The following is a 23,979-nucleotide window of genomic DNA, read 5'->3' on the forward strand; positions in this document are numbered from 1 at the left end:
CATAATATTGTCTAACTGTTAAATGACAACAAACACAGATACCCGAGGCTACCGTTAAGTTAGCGAGCACTGAGCTGAGCGAAGCACTTTACAGCAGGGAAATGACAATCGTGTCGACAGAAAAGGGAACAATCTCAGATAATACCTTGTCCTTCAGTTGACAATGAGGATGAATGTGATCCTTCAGTGTAATTACCCCAACTGAGCCAGTAGAGGATCAGACAGAGGATTGCAAAACGCTCACACGCACAAAAATGTAAAGAAACTCATGGAGGTGAGATTTTGAAATGTTGAGCTCAGGTATAATGATTGGATAAACAGGATTACCACTGGAATAATATTGAACATTGCATGTAAAACCCAAACTCATTTAAGCCTTTTTAAGGTCGATAGATGATATGGGTTGAGAGTGTGAAGAAAATTAACAAAATAAATGGAAGTAAAGAAGGAGAAAGACTTAACAGTGCGGGAACTATAAGAAGTTACTGCCTTATTTGGGGTGAACAACACATAACTGTTAAATATGATTAGTGCTTTTTTTCATTGATTCTTATGCAAATGTGCTAATTTTTGCTTTTTACACACGTAAACACTTTTTCAGGCTTATTAAGGTACTCACAGTTCCCTCAGCTTCTGGCAGAACTTCCAGCCATCAGGATTGATGCGGGTTATGAAGTTGTAGCTGAGGAAAAGCTGCTGAAGAGAAGTCAGGCCATACAGCGATCCACTGTTCACCTCTGTCAGGCTGTTGTAGTCCAGGTGGCTGCATTCATATCAGTGAATAAGTGAAAGGATTTCTGTCTATTACAGTGTGAATAAGATGCAATTATACAGAGTCAAAATGGTCCATAAAACTACATTCTCAATTAGTTTGTTTAGCCAATATTAATTGAAGAGGCACTGACTTAACCTTCAGTCAAGTGAGAGATTATTTTTTTGTGTGTGCTGTGGTAGGTTGGTTCACATAAATGTGTATTCTTTGGTGAAACATAATTTAGATTTCATATTATGGCTACATTTGTATTGTTGTTATGATTATGTTAGGTAATAATGCACTGTAGGTATGTAATAATTACCCATATTAAAACAGTGGTAAAACTTCTGACTGTTAGTATTATTATTATAATTATTATTGTAAAACCATGATGGATAACTAACTGTACTTTGATAAACTCACGGACTGGTGATACTGCAAATTTTTCTGATCGCTAGCTAACAGCTAGCACTGTTAATCGCTAGCTAGAATTGTATAAACACATTGCTGTTTTAGCAATTAAGCCATTACATTGTGCACAATATACAGGCTGTGGTTTTATTTACATATTAAAAAAAAGATTTGTCAAAACATTTTATTATGTGTATAAGTACTTTTTGAACACATTCAACAAAAACGTAGTAATAATGATAACCATGATATTTTTGGTCAAAATAATCGTAATATGATATAGGATAGGAGATTGAATAATCATATTGTTAAATCCCTAATGCACTGATTTTATTTTGATTACTTTTTAAAGATACGTACAGGACTTTCATCTTGGCAAGATCCCAAAAAGCACCATCAGTCAGTTTGCCGATACCATTCCTTTGCAGCTTCAACACCTCCAAGCTCGAAAGGCCCTGAAAGGTCAAACCCTCGACTTGACGAATACGATTCCGGTTCAGCTCTCTGCAGGTTGGGTAAAAACACACAAAAAATATATATTTGTGCATATTGCATTTTTTCACATTATATAAAATCATTCTTATTTTTTCTAGGGTCTTTTCAGGAACACAAGATTATCCGCACTGTCTCATGAAACCAATCCTGCTCCTCATACAAACTCGAATATTCCAGATAATATTACTTCCCATATTCTGAGCAAAATCCATTTTATTTTGAAATATGATATTTTTCCCATTGAAAAAATTATTATGATTGAAGAAATTATAGAATTCTAAGAATTTAACCAGAGTCTTGTAGCCTGCACATCTCAAATTAGGGTCTTTCAACCTGTTGGACCTTGTCATGTTTCTTTGAGGCTGTCTAGTGTCTTTGCATGCACAAATGCTGTGTGTGTTAAAGCTGCCCTCAGAGTGAATATAAACATAATGGCCTATTATTTTGTGTCTAAACTGAAATTGCACAAATTCCTCTCTAGCATAAACTATCTGGGATTATACAGGTTAGACTTTAGTTTACAAGAAAGAGCAGCTTCACTCTTTGGGTTAAAGGTGTAAACAATCAATGCATTATGCTGAGTGAGACAAGGAAAGGAAGTTTGCCCAAGATAATAGGGTGTTTGGTGCAGGGAATGACGTAACCACTTTGGGGATATGGAAGAAGCCAATAAATCACTTCGGTTTACCTTGTCAGAACAAATCCGGCCCTGGGGATATTATATCAATAAAAACACTGCTAAAACGACACATATAAACACAACATCGAAACATTTGAAAGTCTTTTCCTATGTTAACTTTTAAAATGCCTCCAAAATGACCACATAGAAAAGCCAATAATTATAAATTTGTTTGTGCAAAGAAAACATGTCTGGAAGATCCAAATAGACCCATGTCAGCAGGCAACGTTGTTAAACTGATATAAATCCAACAGTACTCACAGCTGGGTGAGCCTCGGGAGCTGGAATGCCCTCACGGGGATTTGACTGATGCGGTTTCGGCTCAATCTCAGGACTTGGAGAGTGGAGCCTAGATGGTCCAGTGCTCCTAGCTCTAAAGCACTGATCTTGTTGTTGCTTAGGTACCTGAGAACACACAGGCACAACAGCACATTTTAAAACACATAGTGTCTGTGGGTGAGACTGAGTCCCAAATATTAGGACAAACTGTACAGCATGGTCTGGTTTACTGAATTAAACTCTATTGTCACAAGGATATTTTTATTTTAATGAATACTTCGATATCGCAGAAATACTTACAAATCTCTAATCTGGAGGCCTGCAGGAAAGGAGGGTCCTCGTAGTTCAGTGATGTCATTATTGCTCAGGTCCAAGGTCTCCAAAGAAACTAGGTCTCCGGTCTGTAAACCCTCAAAACTACTGATTTTGTTATGATGTCTGCAAAAAAGACCAAAAAAAAGACACCGTTTTTGATTAAAAGAAACAATACAAAGACTTTATAGATCCTTTAAGTAAATGGGTTGTTTTCCTCATCCACAAAGAGGCCCTTGCTTTCTTGGCTTGACTAAAGTCCACTTTCGGGTGGAATAATACACACAACCGAGTTGCACAGATCATAGTCACAGACTGTATGAGACAAGTATTCTCAGGGCATTCAATCTATCGCAACTAGACTCTACATTTTCTCTTAAAAGACATCTTCTACAGAATATAATGACCTGGATTACTGAGAACATCCATAGACAAATGAGACAAGTGTCTTAACAGATTTAACAGGTTTCATAGAACTGCATTTTCATGAGCAGTGAGAGTCAAAAGTCACAAGTCTCATTTCAGAAATAAAGAAAACAATTTTAGGGGTGTAAAAATTCCTTTAATAACTAGAGTACATCAACTTCAAAAGAATAATAGAGGAATTTTCTCTGCCTTGAGGAATCGTTTATTTATTGGTAAACCTAAAAGCATGGCGGCTTTCTAATGTGTTCCAACGCGTTTAGCCACGCCAAGAAAGGAGATAGTGGATGCAGTGTTTCCCATATTTGTAATTAGATACGACACGCCCCTTTGAGCTGCGTGCCCACGGCGAGCCAAAGCTAGTAGGGGCAAAGTGCCAAGGCATTCCATTGTTGTAGATGGCACGGAAATGAAGACAACAAGAATGCTGGCACATTGTGCTGCATACGGTTGCAAAATACGATGAACGGTTAAAACAAGGACACTGACAATTACTTTTTATAGGTTTTTTTTCTATCAAATGTTTGTTAATAGCATATGATTTGACACTGACAACAAAGTCAACCGCATGAAAAACTGTTGCGGAACAAACAAGTTATGATTTATTTTCAATATACACATTGTAGCTGCCTAAGATGGCCACCATGTAGGCACATCACTTAGCATTGCTGCTATGGCGCGCTGTTGTATTTAGTTATAGTTATGCTCTTTTATCTAAAGGAGGTGGACATTTATTAACACAAGTATTTGATCTTCCACAAAAGCGTATTTGGAGCTTTAAGTTCGACTGCAGTCAGAATATAATAGAATTGTAGCGTCATGCATCGTAACTCCGCTTCTCAACAAATCTAATACGCACCTACTTTGCCAGAGAATAAGATATAGAAAACGGCATTTGTGCTGACAATTTAGCGAGTAAAGATATGCATTTGAAGTAAAAGAGGGGACTGTGTCTTGCGTCTTGCATTTATTTGAAAAAAATACAAGCGGTCAAGGGATGATGAAGTCATTTCAGCATGAGCTTCGCCACCACAAACCCAGGGAGTATGTATTACCATTGTGCAAGGCTTGCACAAAATCTCCAGAAATGTGCAACTTGGCTTGGTATACTGTAAGTTGGGGGACACTTTTCCGTCATTTGGCAACATTTTGGTGAAAAAGTAAACTAGAGATGTCCCAAGTGTGGCTCATGGGCTATTTGCAGGAGGCAGCTCTTTTGAAATTATGGAAACATTTTACATTGTGGTTGCTACATACACAGTAAACAATGGAGGCCAAAGGTCACAAGAAAAACATGTACACACAACTTTAAAGGGGAACTGCATGTTTTTTTGGAATTTAGTCTGTCATTCACATTCCGTATGTAAGACAAAAACACATAGGTTTTTCTTTTTTTGCGCATTCTAGGTGGCTTACAATGCAACTAATAAGAGCTGTCCAGCAATACTCCTGACTTTAAACCAAGTATTAGCAATATTGTTGTTATAAGTACTAATGCAGTGGAACTACTTTTAGCGTCACCGTGACCTCAAAGCTAACTACCTTAAACAGCTATTATATACTGAGCTGGTGAGCTGCTGCATCGCCTCTGAGTAGATAAAAGTTAATTTTATATCATAATTCATGCCTCTCACAGTCTCGCTTGTATAGTAGAAGGCTGTGGCCATAAACTGAAAAGTTGGTCAACTTTGAAATTCAACTTAGACCCGAAAGACACGAAAAGACGCGTGTTTAGTTTATTGTTTTTTTTTTACCTGTGTGAGAATTATGATTTGTTCTTTATGCAAGCGGGAAGATATGAACATCAGTCGGCATCCCACAGAGAGCAGACATTATAGAGTAAGTGATTGTTTTATTATGTTCATAGTTTGACTGTCTTGTTTGGAACTTAACAATAGTGCTACTTGCTGGATCTGCTTATCACTAAGCTTTGAAAACTTGTAGATCATCCTCCGTGTATTGAAGCGCAAAAACATTAGGCTTGCGTCATCATTTGTTCCAAAGTAGTCGTCATTATCTTTCATGAGACAAAAAAAACAAACAAAGAAGGAATAAGCTGATAAAGGTAAGAAGTGACATAATAATTCAATTCAGGTTGGGTGAAGGAAAAAAATATGTCCCCCGGGGGTCACGACAAAATAATTGAGAAACACTGCATTAGACAAAGATTTTGTTTAAACTTTTACACATGTTTTATTCTTACACTGCATGTTGCCAGTGGAAAGTGTGATATTTAATTAAACCACAGCAGTTTCTTCATGCACAAACTCAATCAAGGCTGAGCAATATCATATTACTAGTTACCGTATATTCCCATGGTGGTATTAGCGGAAAGAGCCAAAGAAAGCAAAAGAGAGCGCAGGTGTTCTACCAGTCAAACTCAAAACAAGGTCAGTCCTAGCCTTTAGCAAGCAGATGGACACACAGTCATTTATTGGTGTCTGAGTGAGGGTGGGTGTCACACCGCAATGCCCACCTGAATAAACACAGGCCAAAATAGGTCAGGATGAACCATGCAACCCAACACAAACAACAAAATACACACACGGGACAGAGCAACACGCAGTGGCTACTTTGAGCACAGAGTATGGAGGGAAGGAATGGGGAGGGGAAAAAAGAGCTAAGAAGTGAGGGGGGGTCAACAGCTGGTGACCTCTGCTGGGAAAAACAGATCAGCCTCAAACTGGTGGAAGAGATTGACCTCTCTCACTCCTTCTCTCACTCGTTCTACTTCCACCACTGGCCCCCTCCCACGATCGAGGGTCCAGCTGTGTGTGAGAGAGATCGCTCAGCATGTTTGAAGTCTGCAAATACAATAGTAGCGTTTATGAAAACTGATTATCATACAGCCAGTGACATCTCTCAAAGAGCCACTTGGTTCTGCTTCTGCCTTTGATGTTGAGCTTTATTCACTTTTGATGCGACTTCATTCTGAACCTCATTTGCATGGCCCATTGGTCATCTGATTTGCATGAGCCCTCTCTCTCTGTGACGCACCGTTTGATGTATGCAACACATTAGTGGTTTACACTAGCTGGTCTATTCTCCTGTTTCCAGTGTCATTGAGGGTGATTAGCAGGTTTGTTCCCGATGGAAACTGGCAATTGGGACCAAAGGAAACTTATTGGAAAACTATTCCCCAGCCGATATAATTTCCATTACAGGCTGTATTAATAGCTCCCTTTTATTAGGACATGGCAGACAGTGTGCACAATTGGAAAGTTGAGTTGAGCCAAAGTCTATTTGACACGTTTTTCGTTTGTCACTTTTGCTGTAATATTCAGAACGTCTGTAAAACTTTACTGCGGTCCTTAAAAGCTATATGGGACTTCAGCTGAGCTTGGCACAACGCATCAAGTTCATACTACAAACGTAAATTAAACAATTTTGCAAATAGAGTGGTATAGTAGAAAAAACAATAAAAGTAGAACACTAATAAGATAACGCTTCATAAAATGCAAGGAAGCTTTGCAGGCCAATACAGTCAAAATTAAAACATAAATCCAGGAAACTAGTGCTCTGCGATACTGACAGAAATATATATCCCAGTGTGGGGAGGCGTGGCCGACAGACCGACAGCGAGGCGTGCCCCGCCGGGGCCGACTCTGAGATGGCGGCGAGGAGGCATGGCAGGTGGGCCAGCGGCAAGGCGGGGCGCGCCGGGATCGACGGCGCAAACGATATCAGGTGCGTGGATCGCCCAGCTGGGCACAATCGCATAATTGTTCCGCACTGTGTAAAAGGGCGGCAGCCGTGAACGTGAGGAGGAGAGTTGGAGAGCGAGAAGCAGATGCTGAGCGCGAGAGTCAGAGACCCCAAGGAAGACGTGGAAAGCTGAAAAGCGAGCAGGCACGCGAAAGGCTGAAAAGCAACCCGACGAGAGACTGAATTTATTGAAAAATAAAGAAAGTCAACCCTGCTCGCAGAAATGTCTGTCCTTGATGGTCCATGGAACCCGCACGACAGCACGCAACTGTCACACCCAGATTTTTAGACGACATCTGTAATTTCTCAGTGTCTGTGGAACTGCTTGTTATAGATGGTGCCTTTGGACGACTCTGTCAATCTCGTTTGGTGTGTTTTTTTTCATCACTTTGTGGTTTTGAGGTAACGTGAGTACTTTGTTGCATTTTAACACTGACTGCATTTTAACACTGTCTGTACATGTTGTATCTTCAGGTGATATAAAATACAATACTAAGTCACTAGCAGTGTTGGGACTAACGCGTTACTAAGTAACGCGTTACTAAGTAACGCGTTACTGTAACGGCGTTAGTTTCGGCGGTAACTAGTAATCTAACGCGTTATTTTTTTATATACAGTAACTCAGTTACCGTTACTGCACGATGCGTTACTGCGTTATTTTACGTTATTTTTATGTAGTATCGGCTAGAAACTGAAGATCTGAGTGTGTTTTATTGGAGCGCTCCGGTGGAAAAGAAGAGGCGTGCTTTCCCCCACCCACAGAAAGCACGCCTCCCGCAGGGGAGACGTTCCTCCAGAGCCGTACTTCGGGTCTAACAACCTTCACTTTACCCGGAAGAGGGTCTTTACAGCTGAGGGTGAATGACGAGCCCGGCGGTTTGTTGCAACTTTGTGACTTTATTGCACGCAGCCATCCACCAAGCTAGAGCACCTACACGCACTCACTGTCGCCGCTCCCTCACCTCTCTCGCCCACTCACTCACTGACGTCACTCACCTCTCATGCTGTCATATCTTAAAGGGCCACACACACACACACACACACACATACGCTACTCTCATAACAACTAACAAGACATCATGGCGAAGCCAGAAGTCAAGTTTTTTAACATGGAGACATTCTCAATACTTTTCTTTTGTCGAGCACAAAGAAAATAACATTTTAGTTAAATGTAAGTTGTGTCTTGGATCAAAGATCCTATCTACTTAGAGTTAAAGTTAAAGTGCCATTATGTTGCAGCTATTTAAAATAGTTTTGTCAATTTTTTCTGGCCTGAAATAAATTGGCCCTTTGAAACATATCTTTGTCTTTGTGTGTTGTATGTAGACCACATTGCTTTCTGAGTTCAGTGATGCAAATGCATGTCAAGTTGATCAACAGATTGTATTATTCTCCAGTGCAATAACAGTACTGAAATGAAGGCTAAAAGGGCATTAATGGGAGCCTTAAAAAAAGGGGGAAAAAAAGAAGTAACTAAAAAGTTACTTTTCACAGTAACGCATTACTTTTTGGTGTAAGTAACTGAGTTAGTAACTGAGTTACTTTTGAAATAAAGTAACTAGTAATTGTAACTAGTTACTGGTTTTCAGTAACCAACCCAAAACTGGTCACTAGTAAAAAAAACCTCGTAATCAATTCAAACCGAAGCCAAAACAAAGGAGTTCTTCTTTCCTTTTTTTGGCAACACTTCCTCTTCGGGTTTTGTTGGTTTAGCTTCCATTGTGCATTCTGTCTCTGCTAGTAGAACACTGCTACATTGTTGACATCCATACTCCCGCCTGCTCTTTCCGTAAAAATGTAGCAATGTTGCTGCAGTTATATTAATCGGAGCCAAGACGTTAAAATTACGATATAGCCAAAAGATAATTATATTGTACAAAAGACATTTTTATGTTGTACTGTGGTATCTATCTAACTAAGGCCAATTTACCAAATCAGTTCGATTTCAATTACTAAGGTTCTCTATTGACTATCACGATTTGAAGTACACGTAAATATTGACAATGTCTCAAATATGTTACAAAATACAAATGTACCTTTCTACAGCTTCAACTTCCTCCAAAGTCTTAAAAGTGAAATTTTGAAATAGGAAATAAATTGCAACTGAAAGTGTAATTATATTGATTAGGTGGCAGATATATATATACAGTCCATCACGGCAAATTGCATTAAGGTATTGTTTTTTCAAGTGCAAAATTATAAAAATAAATATGTGAGCTATTCTTCTGCGACTCTTACTTTTGGTTTCAAATTGTACCACACAGCAATTTTTTTGTGAAGGCGGAAAGTGTGCGTTTGTTTTTTCTGGTACACTTGACAGTGCTCTCTGTGGGAGATGAAGATGTTTACAAAAGTACCTCCCGAATACGGCTGCCGTCCTTAATCGATACGATGCCTTGTGAATCGATATTTTTCTAAAAATTACAAAATATCGATCTATAATCAATCAAATTGATTATTTTACCAGCTTTAGTTATATCACATAGCTCTAGAGGAAACGAAATTCCACGATTAATGAGGGTGAAACACTACATTTTCCTAATCGGATTCTTCGGTACGATATAGAGGCGTACAGAGTTCTCACACAGTACACATGAAGGCAGGAAGTGTAACGGCCCATAGTTACATGTTTACTGTTTACACATAAGCTAATGCAGTTTAATGTTTTGTATGCGGTTACCTTGCTGTGCCAAAAATGAACAGTAGGTACAGTACCTACCCAACCATGATTATGGTGTACTTACTCCCTTATTGTTTAATTTTAAGAATAAGCCCTGAGAACTCATCCAACTTCCTCTTCATGTTTGTCATCTATCCTCCTACATATTGCTCTTTCACCACATAGCGATGTCACCCTGATCTGACACATCCCCCGTCCCTTCCTCCTTATCCTTCCTCCCCTGCTTACTGTTACCCATTTTACTGTAAAGCCATGTGACGGACAGCTGCAGCTGTAAGTGCTTCAGTGGGCCTTCACTTCAGCTGTGTGGCTTTGTAAATATTCAACCCTCCCTCTAGCTTCTACTCCCCTCTGAACCATAGGCCTTGCCCTGGCAACAGGCTTCAAGTCAGGCCAAAAAAAGACCCCTCTGATCATTTGGACGGGCGTTACTCAATGCCTGGCGTAAATAAAGATTTTCTGTTTTGTATCAAAAGCATAGTACATAAAGTAACTGTTCAATATCACTGATGGACACTACACAGATGCAAAGAAAGAACCAAGGGTGAAAGGCTACATGAAACCTCAATTTCCCTGTAAAGCAGAACGTCACTGACAGCATAAATGCGTCAGGATTGGTTCTGAGAAGTAAGCAGATGACACAGAGGGAAACACGATGCTATGACTCCTCCACTGTTTGGCACTGAAATCATATAACGATGACCGCTGCTACAAAATCGACCAGCTGCAGGATGTTGACCAAGCAGCCCGCATGCAAGCAAGGTGTGAAGAAAACTGACAGTGCAGGTCATGGTTAGCCCAAGACTGGTCAGAGGGTTTGGACTTGTTTCAGGATGAGTGCTGTGTAAGAATGTTCTACAGCCATACAAGGTGGAAAGAAAACGAGAGCTGGATAGAAAGCACACTCCACATCAGATATACTAAAACATACAATGACTGCCTAAAAATTTTTTTGCTGTTACCTCAGACAACCTTCCAGGATGAAATATCTATATGAAAATCTTATATTCTTGACATTCATTATGGTTGATAAGGAACCTTGAAATTAAATTGACTTTGTAACAGATTTGCTGGGATCCGTCCAGTTAAAAAGGCAGCGTTTACAGTCCATCCAGTCGATTCACGGAAACAGCAGAAACATAGTCTATAAATTACAACTTTAATTCACTGGCGTTTAAGATGTATAAAAACATACAAGATATATCTATTTACAGTCATAATTTTTGGTTGCTGATTGACTGCCGGGCTTATATTTTTGACAAGGACAAGCACATACTTGCCCCTCCCAAATAAGGCAGTAAATCTCCAGTGAGATGCCAATGCAGGCAGTCCCCACAGGCACAATTTCACGACTTGGAGCAACCAAGTTGGAACTTTATGCGAACAGTAGCCCCAAGCAAGACGTCTGCTCACACAGCAGACTGGTTAATAGAATTACTTGTATGGTTACAATGAATTGAAGTGGAAATCTATTCACTGATAGTTTTAGATATTGATGCCGTTTTAAAACTGACATGTTAAAGGATTTGCATCCTTGACAGACGTCATGAGACTATTTCAAGAGCATTTCAAAGAGGCAAGTGACCTAAGAATACAGTAACAGAGAGGCAGATAATTCTGGAAGGTTTTAAGTGGGGCCATACTCACAGGTAGAGTGATACAATCTTAGAGGCTGCTTGTCCTAAATCTGGTATGGAGGTCAGCTCATTGTGGTCCAACCGCCTGAAAGTGACAAATGCACAGTTGTTGGTTAGTAAGAATACCCGAACCCGAAGGAGAACCAAACTGTATGTGGTCAATGGGCAAGAAAAGGTTTACCATAAATAGGTGCAGGTTTTTTTCTGATGTCAGTAAAATATTTTAAACGCTGCAAGTCAGGCTTGAAAAAAAACAAAAAAAACAGCAGTGACAAAGATATAGAGGAGCGTGTGACTGGTTAGTTGGCCTGACAAAATACTTGTGTGTATGTGTGTTGTGGCGCTGAGTGAAACGGAGCCAAGTCCTCTTCTCACCATATAAAATATTTACAAGGCCAGCGTTGGCCACAGTATCACGTGGTGGAAGGAAAGCTTAATATAGAAAACCACCACTTATTCTCAATTGGACTTAGTTCAAGGTAACACATATGAGGAAGCTGCTAGGAAGTGGCAACCACAAACGTTGCCAGTGGACATTATTGGCCATGAACCTTTGCTATGCAACACAAGCAAGCCTCTTCATCTCACGGTAATACGTTTATTTAGGCACAAATATGTTTATCATTACACAACCACACTATCCGTGTTATGCAAAATCCACTTTTCATTTCTGTCTTTGTGTATTTGAGGTCTCCATAAGTGCAGAAAATGTGAATTAAAACCATAGAATTGTGGATATTTCTTATAAAACTATTTTGACATGTTCAATCGAGCCATTGAGATTTGCCAACAATTGTGAAGTATGTTTCTATTGTGATATCAACCTATACGTTCAATTGTCCATACAATGTAAAGTTTTTTTAATATCTTTGTATGAGTCCGCCATGTTTATTTCTGTTGTGGTTCCAGCTAAGATGTGATCCCATAAGCTAAAATGCTTTGTTATTGGTTGTACTTAGCAGCGCAGGTCACTACACTAATCTCCAGCCTAGTTTGAAGAATTAATAACTGCCTGCTTAACTTTTGTGTTTTGTGACAATGAACTTGGACATGAAGCACAAAAACCGGCTAAGAGCCCCTCCTCGGTGCGAGGCCATTATACAGAAGGATTTGCTCAAAACTACATTTAACCGCGTAGTCAGTTTCTACAATTTATGATCACTTGATTACTGCTCACTGCATACTTTATGAGAACCAACAAAAATATAACTTACTGTACAAGGCATGCTGTCATTAGGATGCCGACTGCTAGGATGTTCCTATATTCCATTTAGATGAAGAATGACTCACAATCCTCGCAAAGAAAAGGATGGTGGAATCAAGCATCTTTTTGAGTCGTTCTTGCCATTCCCAGGTCTAAATTGTCTTTCAAAGTGTATCAACATGTCGGCATACGTCCTCATTCTTCCATTATCAAGGTGAGAGGCATAATTTATTATCTCGCATAATGTTTGACGAGCAAGGAACCGAGGAAGCAGCTGATCAGATGATCATGTCAACATTGGCACGCAAGCTTGTGATCACTGCGCCACTATAAATAGTTTGTCTGCGTTAGCGTTTATTATAACGATATCTATAACACTTGGTTGATATTCAGGTCACAAAATGTAAATGGGGTATTGTTGGCGCTTTTTGGATGGTTATTTATTGGGTTTTATGGGCGGAATAGAGGACTTCCCATTAGCTCCACTGTAAGTAGACTTTTATTTACGTTTATTTACAACGTAGAATGCATTAAAAACAAAATACTCCCGCCGTCAGGTCTTTCATAATAATTGTGAATGATAGGCAAAATTCCCCCAAAAAGTGCAGTTCCCCTTTAAGAAGAACCTTTTTTAAGGAAATTGTACATAAACATAGAGTATGTATTTCAAACTGTTCATTTGGTGGCTCTGTTATGGTTTCATAACCTATGCCACATGCTTGTGTCTTCAGCATTTGTGTGCTGAAAATTCATTCATGGCTTTAGCAGCCTTGTCCCCTAAGTCACAACAGTCTGCTCCATACTTGGTGTAGTTAGTCTTTATCCAAAATAAGTAGCAGCGCAGCCAAATGTTGAAAACACAGGCGATAAAACATCTTTTCATTGGTTGTAGTAGTGTTGACACAGAAGAACACTAAGGTTCACATCACATTAAAAGGTCAAACTCTTAAAAAGTACACAATTGCACATAGTTGCAATGTCAGAAAGCAATGTAGCGGCACAGTACAATGAGAACTAATGATACAATACATAATTTTGTCAAACACCTAACCAGTACTCTGATATGTACAACATGTTTGCTGTTCTGGTGAAACATTTTTACGCATCAAAATGTGTGATGAATACTCACAGCTCTCGTAAATTGGGCAGGTCGGCAAACACTTTCACATCGATGGCAGTAAGCTTGTTGTGGCCAAGATTTCTGTGGGGGAATAAAATTGAAGATGATGTCAATGCATTTTCAATTATGACCGCAATTGCATTTGGAGCAATTGAGCGATGCAACGATACCAGTCAATTTTAAGGCGCTCTAGGCGCCACACATTAGAACAATATCCAATAATTTACTTTAAAAAATATTTGGCTTTATACACAGACTCAGAGCTTTTGTCTACCTAATACTCTTAAACTGAAGAAATAATCGATACAAACTATACAGTGTTTATAATATAATATAATATATAATAGTAATGCAAACAACCATTTAAAATGATATACACTTTTATTTCTCAGTACTGTAGAATTGTTTACTATTGTGTAATTGGAAGGTAAATCACTTTTTTATCCTAAATAAATAAACAAACAAAATATAAAATTGATTAATTTCTTTGAGCAAATTTAAATAAATATTGAAAATCTTAAAGTGCGTTTTTTTTCCAGTTGGAAAAATTAGGTCAGAAGTTGTCTTTTTGTTTGTTTCCAACACGTGATCACGACGACATTTTGGCTCGTTCGTCCGTGTTGATGGGCTCATATTGCCTATCCGATTTATAGTTGAAATATTCCCACGAGACACTTGGCTTTGTAATCATATTTTTTTCCTCCTAATTTGTGTTACTTTCCGACACTTCTCATTGGAGAGTTGCAAGGTTCTTTGTATTGTGAGCGTGCCCCGCTCGAGACAAAGACTGTGAATGACTGAAAGGAGAGGTCACTCTGTTCAGTTAATTCCACTGTTAAATAAATGCGCTCAAACTCAGCCCTTTTGCAATTATTTACCGCACTAATTAAAATCTCCATTTGATTAATCAAGCCGCCCTATTTCATATGCATCTTTGCAGAATTTCAAATAAAAATCCTCTTTAGCAACAATTTGCCCAATATGTGCTATGAAGGCAAACCTATATGGAAAACACAGCATTATGTCATCCTGTTGAATCCACCAAAATGGTCAAGATCAATACTATTGATACAGTGACACTCACACCTGTTACACTTGACAAACAAAACCCACAGGCCATTTATCAATTTTCACTTTAGTCAAACATTAGATTTAATAGCTGGCACTCGACTTCCACAAAGGCTTGTTAGAAAGTGATTTGTCCAGTAAGAGAGTTACCTCAGACAATGTGAGATGGGGAGTAGGGGTTGTGTGCGGACATTGAGACACACATGAATTACCATGAATTGATTAACGTGGACCCCGACTTAAACACGTTGAAAAACTTATTCGGGTGTTACCATTTAGTGGTCAATTGTACGGAATATGTACTGTACTGTGCAATCTACTAATAAAAGTCTCAATCAAAACACACGCGCGCACGCATCTGCATATTACTCAACTTCCCACACCATATTCGTGGAATTTGTTTCACGCATAATCAAGTTGGTTTTACAGTATCCAACACACACCTCCCGCTTCCCTGGCGCACAGCCTGTTGGCAGAAGGGCGGCTGCAGTGAGAGCAGTGTTTGTGTTTGCTGGTGGGTTAGGCTGGCTGAGACAAAGAGAGCCCACAGCTCCCAGCCTCCCCCTTCGACCTCCCTGACCAGACGTGAGAGACAAACCAGGAATGTTTCGCAGGCTTGCTGAGAGATGACTTCTTGTTCGGGGACACTTTTACCTGATGCACCACATTCCTCATCCTGTCCCATGCTGAAAAGCAGATTGGAAAACATTCGGCTTTCCAGTACAATTTCATGTCTTAAGCTATGTCTACACTACACTAACCCCTTAAAGGAATAATTATTTAGCCTAAACAACGTGTCAGCCACACTAAACCATTGTTTAAGGTAAACCTCCTCGGAGAATTTTTTATTTTTTTATTTTATTTTATTTGTATTTATTTTTTTTATAATGTCCTGCCCAGCTTCTCAGGCAAATCATATAGCAGATGTAGATGCCCATATCGGCTGTTCAGATTTACTTTACAAAAGAGAAGTGTAGGATACTTCTCTTGTTGCCTTACTTGTATTTTGACTTTATTAAATGTATTTATATTATCATTTGGTGCAGCCGGGCCGGAGCAGGAGGGGATAGAAAGAGAGAAAAAGGAAGACAGAGGGGGGAATTGTGGGGACAAGAGGGGGATTAGACAGAGAGACAAAAACAACAACAGCAAACACAACAACAACAACAACAACAACAACAGAGCAACATCAGCAAATACGACATGTACAAATATGATGGTAAAAGTAATAGCAAATAAGCAGTTAGCGAAAATTTTAAAAAAAATACAGACATGACAATGAGCATTATTACACTAAAAATGGAGCAATATGAATACCAATAGAAATAGTGCTATTGATAATAAACAATACCAGTACTTTACCTTTATTATCAACAATAAAATTGTTCAAATGCAACAATACATATACGTAATGATAACTTGAGATACGAAAGAATGCAGAAAAATGGAGGGGAAGAAAGAGAAGCAACCTCTCATTAACCTTGTAGATTGTTATAGTAACAATAGGTTAAGCTTTGTCAGTGTGCCATGTGTTATACCCAGTTTACCCTAGGGCAACAACGTTAATATATGTTTGATGAAACGTGATTATGTGCATGAGTGTATGTGTGCATATGTACTTGTATATGTACAGTATGTGTATGTGTGCTTGTACAGTGAATGTATATGTACAGTATGTGTATATGTGTGTACAGCGAATGTATATGTACAGTATGTGTATACAGTATGTGTGTTTGAACAGTGAATGTATATGTACAGTATGTGTATATGTGTGTTTGTACAGTGAATGTATATGTACAGTATATGTATGTGTGTGTTTGTACAGTGAATGTATGTGTAGGATGTGTATGTGTGTGTTTGTACAGTGAGTGTATATGTACAGTATGTGTATATGTATGTTTTTACAGTGAATGTATATGTACAGTATGTGTATACAGTATGTTTGTATAATGAATGTGCGTGTGGATGTACGAACTTTGAGTGTGTAAATATGTACTGTATTTATTTGTATATGTATGTGGGAGCGTAGGTACCTATGTATGTCTGTATGTATGTGTGTGAGTATATGTGAATTTGCATGTACAATACATTTGACTCCCAGTGTGTGCGGGAGCCAGAGTACGGCCCCAGCCTCCCCGAGAACCCATCCCACAAACAGTAGGTGTGGTGCCCAGGGAACCAGGGGCCACTGCCCCCACGCAGCCAGGCCGGACAGCGACAGGAACCCCAGAGCCTGGCCCACCGTGCCGCCCACAAGGGCCAGCAGCAGGCCGCAGACAGACGCACCCGGCAGAGGACAAGGCACGAGAAAAACAGGGGGCAGCCAGACCCCAAGCCAGCGAGAGACCACACCCCACACGGACAGAAAGTCGGGACGCCCCGCCCGAGGGGCCCGGAGACCCCCCGCAACCGGACGGGAAGACCGCCCCCGCCCCACCGGCAACAGGGCCCCCACGAGCCCCCCCCCCCCCCCCCCCCCCCACCCCCGGAGAGCGCGGCGAGGCCAGCCCACGGACACCCCACCCAAGCCAGCCGCCACAGGACCACCCAGCACGGGGCCACAGGAACCACCCACCCCACCCGCAGGGACCCCAACGATGGAGATGGAACAACAAGCAACCGCCCCGCCGAGTCCCCCCCTGAGGTAGGGGAATAAATAAATAAAATAAATACATACATAATAATAATAATAATAATAATAATAATATTAATAAAATATATTAAAAAATAAAAAATAAAAAAATAAAGGAAAAAAATAAATAAATAATTAAATCTATTTATAAAAAATAAAAAAAAAATAAAAAAGAATTAAAAGAAGTTCACAGACATGCTGACACAAGGTCGCTACCCCAACAACTGGCCGACTCGCAGCACCTCGGAATACCCTGCAGCACCAAGCCACCACAGTAGACGCAGGGACCAGACCCAGCAGGCCCCAACCAAGACGGGCACCCGGAAGGGATGGACGGCGGGACCCAGGAGCTCCAGACACGCAGTCCGGATGCAGTAGCCTGAGGCGCCGACCCCCACCCGACAGGCAGGCCCAGAACGTACCCCCAGAAATATACATACATATATATATATACATACACATAAACATACACATGTACACATACACACACATACACATGCATACACATACACATATATATACATACATACATACATACATACATACATACATACATACACACACACACATACACATACATATACACAGTTTGTCAGCCCCGACAACCACCATGCGCGCGCGCTGCCACCAGTCACAACATCAGCCACCCCCTTGCACCAGACCCAGCAGCCACGGGCGCCCACACCACAAACAAACGGCAGCAGAAACAGCAGCCACAACACCCCCAGACAGCCAGCACCACCCAATCAAATCAAAGCGATCAAAAAAAAAAACGCGACCGGCAACCACACGCCAACAGGATCACAGATACCAGCCAGCGCCAGCCCGCCCAAACGCCAACACGCAAACAAGAGACACCAACACCCCCCCCCCCCCCCCCCACCAAAAGACCCCACCACCCCAACCCAAACACACCACCGCCCAAACAACCGAGACACAGTATCCAGACCAGACACGGGCGCCGCGCCGCCACCACATCAAGTCGCCAACAGAGACCCCACAGCGCAAGGTCGGGCCACACGGGCACGGACCCCACCCAACAGGAAGCGAGACCCGCGCGACGCCACACACAAATAAATAATAAGATTAAACAAAAATAACAATAATTTTAAAAAAAATAATAATAATAATAAAATGAAATACAAATTAAATTAAAAATAACAAATACAAATAATTAAATAAAATAAAGTAAGTAAATAATAAAACATTTTTTTTTTAAAATAAAATAAAAAATAAAAAAATAAATATATATATATACATATATATATATATATATATATATATATATATATATATATATATATATATATATATATATATATATATATATATATATATTTACATACATATACACATACATATACATACATACACACATACACACATATATATATATATATATATACATACATATACATACACATACATACACACATACATATACACATAAAAATAATAATAATAATAATAATAATAAATTAATAAAAGCCTGGCAGGCCACCAGAACGCAGTCCCCGGAATCCGCGCCGGCCGACGAGGCAATGAGGGGTGCGCCGAACCCCAACCCCCCCACATGCATGTGTACAAGGCCCCCAGAGTGTCTACTGTGTAGTTAAAATTAGGAGGTCAGCCATTACAGCCGACCTCCAGTCCCTATTGATGCGTGTACTGTAGCGTGAGTGAGATATGTATGCTTGTGGGAACTAATAATGCGATTAAAATTAAAACTCTGAGAATTTTTTACACGGGTAAGTGCGCAGTGTATTTCTTGAATCTCCGGCTCTTAGCTTTGTATGGACTCATTGATCGTTTACAAACTGAGTTCGGAGAAGAAGAGACGCCAGAAAGAAACAGCCAGCTTCATAACAACTCGTTTGGTAACTTGGCGACAACCATCAGAAAGATGGAGGCGAGTCATCCAGACATGCCCGTGTTTTTCCTTCTTGTACATGTACAGGCACTTTTGGAAATCACACATCAATACCTTAAGAGAAGGAAACGGGCGATTGCTGTTATTTCGGATACAACACATCTCAGACGGAAACATAGCAATGTTGAGCGACGGTTTATGGATAAGCCCTGGAAGAACGGCAGCCTGGTGGGATATGTTTGTCACCGAGTGTGTTGTGCCAGAGGAACGGCAAGAGAACTTTCGAATGTCCAGGTCAGCTGTGATTCTACTTAGTGAAAATCTTCGTCCATTAGTCAAAGGAGAGACAAAGAAAATGCGGGCTCCCGTGGACAAGAGAAGATTACGAAAAATAGCTAATGCATTTGGACTGGCAAAGCAGACTGTCAGTTATTGTCCGCGATGTATGTCAAGCGATTACTCAACGTCTAGTTTTGCACTCCATAACTATTGTGAAGCTATGAAGTGGTTGCGGCCGTCAAGTACGACCGCCAATTTCAGCCTACAGGCACAGTGTCCTGTTGTTGGTTGTTGTAAAATGTTCCTTATCAATGATTTTATTTTCACACGTCCATTAAAGATATGATTCATGTATGATGGCTCAGGTGTGATTCACTACAATAGTCTTAACAGCTGCTGATGGTGAGGCAAGCAAGGTTTACTGTTAAAATGAATGTGGCAATAGTCTACATTGAAACACAGTAAGTATACACTTCCAGGTCAGAGGTGACTATGACGTGCAAATTTTTTTTGCGCATGCGTACTAGGTCGCGTTGCGCCGGCGGACGGAGGGGTGAGGGGGTCTTAAACGGTGGTATTGTTGTGTGTGGACATGGATAAGATTAGGTGGGATTTACCCTGATCAACCTTACCGGCTTAGTGTAGAAGGGGCCTTAGATTTCTTACATAAAAACTGGAACGAGATAGTCCTGTAATCTAACTCATTGCTACAACAAAACACTGTTACTATACTCCGCAATAAACTTTTTATTACCATTCATTGCAAACCAAGCCTTGTCTCACTTGACAGATTTCCCTTTCTTGTCTTCTGGGCTTGATTACAGATAATGACCATTTCCTTCCAGAGTCTTTCTCCTTGTTTGAAAGGGTGACAAGATAATAGCAGAGCATGTGCCTGCCCTCCAGGCACAGGCTTGACAGGGAGGTGTGCATGTGTGTTATGATTGTTTAATTGAACACCTCCCATTGTGGTCTAGATCACTAAATGATGTCCCTTACAACAGGAGGCAATTACCTCGTTAAGTGAGAAGAGGAAAAAGAAAGTGCACCTATCGGCTGCTTCTGCCTTAGGGATATGTATATTCATAACCCCCTGCGTGCACAAGACCTCTCTCATCTCAGAATACTTTCAAGAGGCTGCTGTCCAAATTTCAACAATTCAGCAAGTACTTTTATATGAATGACTAAATAAAGTCACATTTGAGCGGAAAACCTGCTGTACTGGTGCTAAAGGCCACGGAAAACAAACAAAACCGGTCCTTTGTTTATGTTCGTGCAGGCAATCCACCCTTTTCTCAGTCAACTGTGGCATAAACTCACTGGATGTATTTCTCGCCGGCCTGTTTTATTTTCTTGCCTATCAGATAAGGTTTGCAGCAATTTAACACCTACTGTATGAGAAGATAACAAGTAGTTTACCTCTCTCTTTCCCTCCTCCCATGAGGAGTGGAAGTAAGGGGAAATCCTGCACCAAAAGTGTGGTTAATGCGTTCCAGACAGTGGCCCCGCCAGTGTCTGAAAGGAATTTGCAGTGCTAAGATCGGATGCTAAGACGTGATTTCTGACTGGGTGTGAGAATTTAGAATGCTATGCGCGTTCCATATTTGTGGCTGGGGAAGGATGTCGATTTAAAAACATTGCAAAACAGTACCAAATCATTTTTTTCCTGAATGATGTATAGATTGCTCGATTATTTAGATTTTAGTTCGGCCTGGGCTGATAATACATTTTCCTGTACAAAATATTCAGGGTTTTTCCTGACTCAAATTGAGGCACAGTTGGTACAATCCTGACCATACACCACATTTTTTACTGAATTTTTTAAAAGTTTTTTTCAATTTACGGTAATATGCTGTAAAGAAAAAAATTGTCATTTTTATTAATGCGATGGGTAGTTTGCTGTAAAATTATAAGTCAAGCAAATATTTAAGTATTTATTTTTATTTAGACAAAACATGTTTGGAAAGTATAATAATATACTGTAATATTTGTTGTAATAATGGATACTATTAAAGTTTATAAGGCATGCAATTTCAAGCTGTACATATTTTTTTTCTGTCAAAATGAAAAAAATCCATTACACTTAGTGAGAAAATATTAAGTACTTTATTGACACATCATTTCCAGGTGTTTGCGGGCCAGATAAAATGATGTCGCAGGCCAGATCTGGCCACCGGGCCTTGAGTTTGACACCCGTGGCCTAAGCGCTCTGGTTGGGGGCGGCACAAAATTAGCTGGAGGCAGCCGCCACGCAAAAAAACCCTGATATTGTCCCACAAATTGACGATAAACGATATTGTCAGCATGCAAAAAAACCAACAAAAAACGTTATCGTGACCAAAACTATAACGGTTATCATTATCATCGCAGCATTGTTGAGCTTGAATGTGCCCAAAAAGTACTTATACACACATTAAAATTTTTAGACCAACTTATTTTTTTTAAATAATTAAAATCAATAGATAAACTGTTAAAAAACGTGCTATTGTGCATGTGTTGTGTTTCTTATGCTTCACTGAAGTGTGCGTTTTAGTATTTTATCTATCTAAATGGCTGAACTTGTATTGTTTTAAATGTTGGTTTGTACAGTAGCCCTTTAAGATGTATTTAAATGAAATGTTTGTCACAAATAAATGTTATTGTTACTATTTATTATTTCTGGCGGGTATTGTGGCGTCCTTCTCTGTTCACCAGCCCTTAAACGCGATGTAAAAACACTTAAGTCTCATATACACACCCGCCATCAGTGTGTGAATGTGTGTGTGAATGGGTGAATGTGGAAATACTGTCAAAGCGCTTTGAGTACCTTGAAGGTAGAAAAGCGCTATACAAGTATAACCCATTTATCATTTATTTATTTATATTACTTTGAGCATAGAATGACAGCTCTGTTCTAAGAGATCACAGCTTGTAGGTTCAATGTGCGCAATTGAATAGCTTATAGTTCCTTAGACAGCAATGTGTTTATGTAAGTTGATATTGGGGTATGTTGTTATTTAATGGGGAAAGACATTAATGTCTCTTGTTTTCATGTTAGAATTAAAGCTCGCGAACTGGCGGCAGTCATTATACAAGTAGGCCTGGGCGATATATAGATATTATCGATATATTCAAGTTTTTTGTTGAAAAAAAAAAAAATCCTCCTCTTGCATTCTTTTTGCCCCTCAGGAGCTTCCGTAGCTTGCGCCATTCCCTTACTTCCTTGTTGGTACACATAGTAAAACCTGGCTAATGCTAACACTAACGAGAGCGGCAACAGGCGTAGAACAAGTGAACAAAGTTTATTTTAGACAAACTTGTTCCAGCATCTGAAACCAAAGCCTCCTGCCGAGTGCGGGAAATACAACTCTTTACGAGGCGAACAAGACGCAACAACAAACAAACAAACGGGCTAAAAATCACTTTACTATGGAGAAATAATTTACACAAGGATGTATGATGATGTCATGTATGATGAGAAAGAAGCACAATGCGTAGATCGATCACTAAAGCACCACTCTGCACACCGCCAAGATGTGTGAATAAAAAAGGTTGTGTTTACTTTATTCACTTACTGAAACAAACTATAGTCTTCTCAATGTTGTACTTCATTATTTATTTGGATACAATGAATAACACTACTTTTTTATTTACAGAAGTATCATATTCTAGACAGAGTTTGAAGTTTGCACTTTATTGATCTCAATGTTGGAGATTGTTTATTTGCATGCAATGTGCAATGCTACGTTTTTATTAACAGAGTATCCATTCAATATAGTTAGGTCGAGCCACGGGTAAGATGTAACCCCGTGCTACCTGCCGCATTCGGGCAGATGGGGCTCGTAAACCTGGTAAGGCAGCCCATCTAGGAGAAGGAAATCTCCAATCTCAAAACCCCCGTTGCCTTGCGGTCAACCCACTTGAGGGTAAGGCTAAGGGAGTAAACCCCGACAGAAAATTAGGAGCCGGAGTCCTGAAGGCGGTTTGATGTTATAGCGTCATTCCAGCGACTCCTGCGGCGTCGCTGGTGCCAAGTTGTATCGACACTCGTCGCTCCCTTGGATCCACCAGCCATGCGGAGAGGGGGGGCTTGCTGCCTGGATAACAGCTTGCCCTCCATAGTTCCATGCCCAGGCCATGTAGATCCACTGGAGAGGTCCATTGGAGAGGTCACTCCAGCAGATACCGGTTCTAAGCCCATCCGATTGGCGTAGGAAACAGGTGCCAGGGGCCATCTCCGTCCGTGGGAGGGACCATCCCAGTGAGACCCCCTCCCCCCCTTTTTGGATCTACCCCATCGTCTCCTGAGACGGAAGGATGCCGACGACGAATCCATTCAAGCAGAGGTATTGTTTCCCAAGGGACTCTCTTAATTTAATTATTTGAAAATGAGTCCATAAAAAGTACAATTTATTTTTGGTCTAAAAAGAACAAAATTATACGACTGTAGTG

The 23,979-nt window shown here is 40.2% G+C and overlaps 1 protein-coding gene across 1 annotated transcript in view; it reads right to left on the bottom strand.

Moving 5' to 3' along the window:
- Window positions 1-23,979, bottom strand: part of lrig1 (leucine-rich repeats and immunoglobulin-like domains 1) — a 70,440-nt gene that overhangs the window by 29,504 nt on the left and 16,957 nt on the right. Inside the window, exons 2-7 of the mRNA XM_062046934.1 lie at window positions 13,709-13,780; window positions 11,386-11,460; window positions 2,919-3,056; window positions 2,601-2,744; window positions 1,526-1,669; window positions 620-763 (exon numbers count right to left, since the gene is read on the bottom strand). Coding sequence (XP_061902918.1) covers window positions 620-763; window positions 1,526-1,669; window positions 2,601-2,744; window positions 2,919-3,056; window positions 11,386-11,460; window positions 13,709-13,780 — 717 coding nt within the window. The remainder of the gene's footprint in view (window positions 1-619; window positions 764-1,525; window positions 1,670-2,600; window positions 2,745-2,918; window positions 3,057-11,385; window positions 11,461-13,708; window positions 13,781-23,979) is intronic.

Source organism: Entelurus aequoreus, linkage group LG01 (assembly GCF_033978785.1).
Source record: "Entelurus aequoreus isolate RoL-2023_Sb linkage group LG01, RoL_Eaeq_v1.1, whole genome shotgun sequence".
Taxonomy (NCBI): Eukaryota; Metazoa; Chordata; class Actinopteri; order Syngnathiformes; family Syngnathidae; genus Entelurus; species Entelurus aequoreus.